The sequence below is a fragment of the Eublepharis macularius genome, chromosome 15 (genome assembly GCF_028583425.1).
Source record: "Eublepharis macularius isolate TG4126 chromosome 15, MPM_Emac_v1.0, whole genome shotgun sequence".
In the NCBI taxonomy this organism is placed as follows: domain Eukaryota; kingdom Metazoa; phylum Chordata; class Lepidosauria; order Squamata; family Eublepharidae; genus Eublepharis; species Eublepharis macularius.
The window spans coordinates 46,976,996-46,980,509 of record NC_072804.1 but is presented as its reverse complement, the minus strand read 5'-3'; the positions used below and the strand labels follow the sequence as shown (position 1 = coordinate 46,980,509).

The 3,514-nt window shown below is 54.5% G+C and overlaps 1 protein-coding gene across 1 annotated transcript; it reads right to left on the bottom strand.

Annotated features, from left to right (window-relative positions):
- Positions 1-239: 239 nt before the first annotated feature.
- Positions 240-1,382, bottom strand: LOC129342947 (free fatty acid receptor 2-like). Its single transcript, XM_054998904.1, has one exon. The coding sequence runs from the start codon at positions 1,380-1,382 to the stop codon at positions 240-242; it is 1,143 nt and encodes a 380-aa protein (XP_054854879.1).
- Between the last annotated feature and the right edge of the window lie 2,132 nt (positions 1,383-3,514).

Genomic DNA, 3,514 nt, shown 5'->3' with positions numbered 1-3,514 from the left:
AAAGGAAGACATTCTACAGCCAGAGAATTTGCCTTATCACATCTCCATGCGTATAGATCAAGTAGCTCTTATGCGCTTCGGAACCGTCTTCGGAGAACAAAATTAGTCACTCTGTGGTTTGGTGTGTTATACGGCCCATGCCAACATAAATAAAATTTCACATGTAAAATTCTGAGGGATAGTTTTCACATTGATGGTATGAAGCTGAATTTTGAATTCAAGGAACCAAATTCAAGATTTTACGGGGGTGGATCACCAGATTTTGAATCCATGTGAACTTTGCTTTTGAGCCAGGGTGCAGGGCTTTCTTGGTGCACTGTGCCTTGTACTTGCTGTGGAATGTTCTGAGCTCCGGTCTCCCAAGTCTTTGCGGTCTGGTCTAAGACGGTTTCTGTCTGAACATCACCTCCTCTGTATCCACTGTGGAGACTGGAATTAGAGATTCGGCCAGCGTCTGCTCCTTCGTCATTATCTGTCGGACGTTTACAGCACTGGACCAAAGCCTGCAGTTCAAAGCACACAACACCCCAACAGTCACTAAAGGTCCGTCGGATGGCCTTGGAAGAGAAGAAGAAGATGACAGGATCCACAGAAGTATTGAGGGTGCTGAGGAGGAAACCTTCCACTCTCCAAGGCGGCTCCTCTTTTTGAATGAAGCCCACAATGTGAGAGATGTTATAAAGAGCAAAGCAGATCACAAAATTGAGCAGAGTGGCCACAGCCAGGCCAACAGCCCGTTGCTTCTTGCAGGATTGGACATTGGAAAGAGAATTCAGGATGCGGATAATGTTCATGTAGCAAAAGATAGTGATGATGAACGGGAGGCAGAAGAAGAAGAGGGAGAGTTCCAGCCGGACAGAAAGGATGACAGGGAGTTGCTCAGGGGAGAAATTCTCATAGCAATGGGAAGTATTAGGAGAGTACGGAAGGGTCTCATTGGAACCCCCATGTCTGGCAACATAGATAATGCTGCAGTGGGAACAGGCCAGCAACCAGATAAAGATGCTGGCCACGATTGCATGGACTGGCCTGCGATTCAGCTTGTACTTGATGGGATATGCCACACTCAGATAGCGGTCCACGCTGACTGACGTGAGGAAAAGACTGCTGGTGTACATGCTGCCATAGAAGCAGCAGCTGGTGAGAGGGCAGAGGAAAGCAGGGAGAGTCCAAGTCATGTGTGAAGAGACCTCCGTCATCTTGAAGGGCAGGAAAAGCAGAAGGATAATATCGGACAGGGTCAAGTTGAGCAACAGGATGTCTATGGGGGTTGGCTTGTGGCGCAGTTTCACCAGGAATGTGTAGAAGGCCAGGAGATTGGACGGAAGACCGGTCAGGAAAGTGAAGAGGAAGATGGCAAGAACAGCAGTCTCCGAGGCCATCCTCTCAGCTTCTACCAGGGAAAGAAGGGATCGTTAGATACAGAAACAAGTCAGGAGATTTATTTCCAACATCATGATGGAAAAGCCAAGGTAAAGAATTCACCTTGTGGTCTTCTCCTGTATTACTCAGCAAAGGTTGTTTTGTCTCCCATATGGTTTGGATTCTGCTCCATAGTCATAGCAAAAAAAATCTGAAAGCTAACCAACAGTTAGACATCACATGCTTTGATGGTTGCCAGACTTTTCCTGATTCTGCATACGTTGGATAATGCACTTCCAATCCTCTTTAGAGACCGTTTGGAACTGAATTTTTCGTGTGTGAAACGAAAAATCCACTTCTAAACGACTGCTAAAGTGCATTGCAAGTGCATTATCCAACGTGTGCGGAATAAGCCTTTGTCTCTTTTTTAAACAGTTTCCAATTGCCACAAAGCCCGATTACTGCAAAGGATCCTGGTGGAAGTTTCTAGGGCATCTATTTCATGAGGAATACTGGTGAGTCTTCTGTAACACAGCGTTGTTGATCACCTGACAGCTGGCCACCTTGCCCGACAGGATTGATGGCTGTGGACAGATTATGAAATACATGAGCTGCATCAAGGATGCTGTTTTCATAACCTGAATTATTGTTGATTTTAGTTATTTATATTACCGTTGTTTTATGCTGTCATGCTGTGGAGCACCCCCTGGCGGTGGCAGCGACGGGTCTGGGTGAGACGGCCCCGGTGGGTCCGTTCTGGGGACTTCGGGGTGTCGGGCGGTCCCCCCTAAGCAGGCGGAGGCTCCTTCCCAGGCGGCCTCAGACCTCCGGGCGGCCCTCGTCTGAACCAGGCTGGTCAGCACGCGGCTCGACCCCGGCCAGCTGCACCTTAACCTTCAGGGCAGACTGGCCTCCTTCAGTCGTGTCAGCCGTAACCAAACTGGCAGCCTCCTCCTCGGCCCGCCTCCAGAGCCTCCTTAAATCCCTTCCCTGCTTTAACACCACCCCCTCTCCCAAGTACCTCCACCCAGCGTCAGTCCCACCACCTGGGCTACTTGTGGCCACGCCCACTGGGCCCAACTCCCCCTAGCCCATTGGGGAGTTGCCTGTGGGGGCGCTCCGCCCTCCTCTTTCCCGGCCGGCCTGTATCCCTCCTTCCCCAGGACGGGCATCTCTCTCAGCCTCTCCCCTCCCTGCCTGGCTGGCCCAGCCGCGCCCTGGGTGGCTCTCCAACCTCGGAGGGCCCTGCCCCTTCCCCCGCCCTGTTGCACTGCGCTGGCGTCTGGCGGCCGGGCACGGCCCCGCCTGCCTCGCTGTGGCCTCCCCCCTTGGCGGGGCCTTCCAGCCGCGGCTGCGCCGCCGGCCGCGTTCTTCGGCGTCTTCCTCCACCACTGGTTGCCCTGCCGCCCGAAGCTCCCAGCGGCGGTGTGGCAGTGGCTGGCGGGCCCATGGGGGCGCAATGCCCCCTGCCACTGCCACAGCCCTCAGCTCGCCCCCGGTCCCTGCTGCTGGGTGAGTGGGGCCTGGGTGTCCGTCGGGGGAGGGGTGGGGTTGGCCGCAGTCCAAGGCTGCTGTGCCAGGCCTCGGACACCCCCCCCCCCTTGCGTTGTGTCGGGTGGTGCTTCTCCAGCGAACATCTGGGACAAGAACTCGGCATTGGCGTGCAATCTCCCGGGTCGGTGCCAAACTGAAAAGCTGAAGGGGAGAAGAGACAGATACTACCTCAGTACCCGGGTGTTGTGGTCTTTCAGTCGGGACATCCAGACAAGGGGGGCGTGGTCCATCACAAGAGTAAAGGGGTTGTTGGCGAGGTAATATTGCAACGTCCCGACAGCCCACTTAACAGCAAGGGCCTCCTTCTCCACGACAGCGTCCTTCTGCTCGGCCGGCTGGAGCTTCCGGCTGATGAACAGGACCGGGTGCTCCTGCCCGTCATGATCTTGAGACAGGACGGCTCCGAGGCCACTGTCAGAGGCGTCTGTCTGAAGGATGAAGGGCTGGTTGAAGTCGGAGTTGCGCAGGACCGGTGACCCTGCCATTGCCTTTTTAAGGTCGAGGAAGGCCTGCTGCCGCGACGGGATCCATTGAATTTGGTTGGCATGGTCCTTCCGTAGGCAGTCGGTCAGGGGTCTGGCCCGGCTGGCGTACTGGG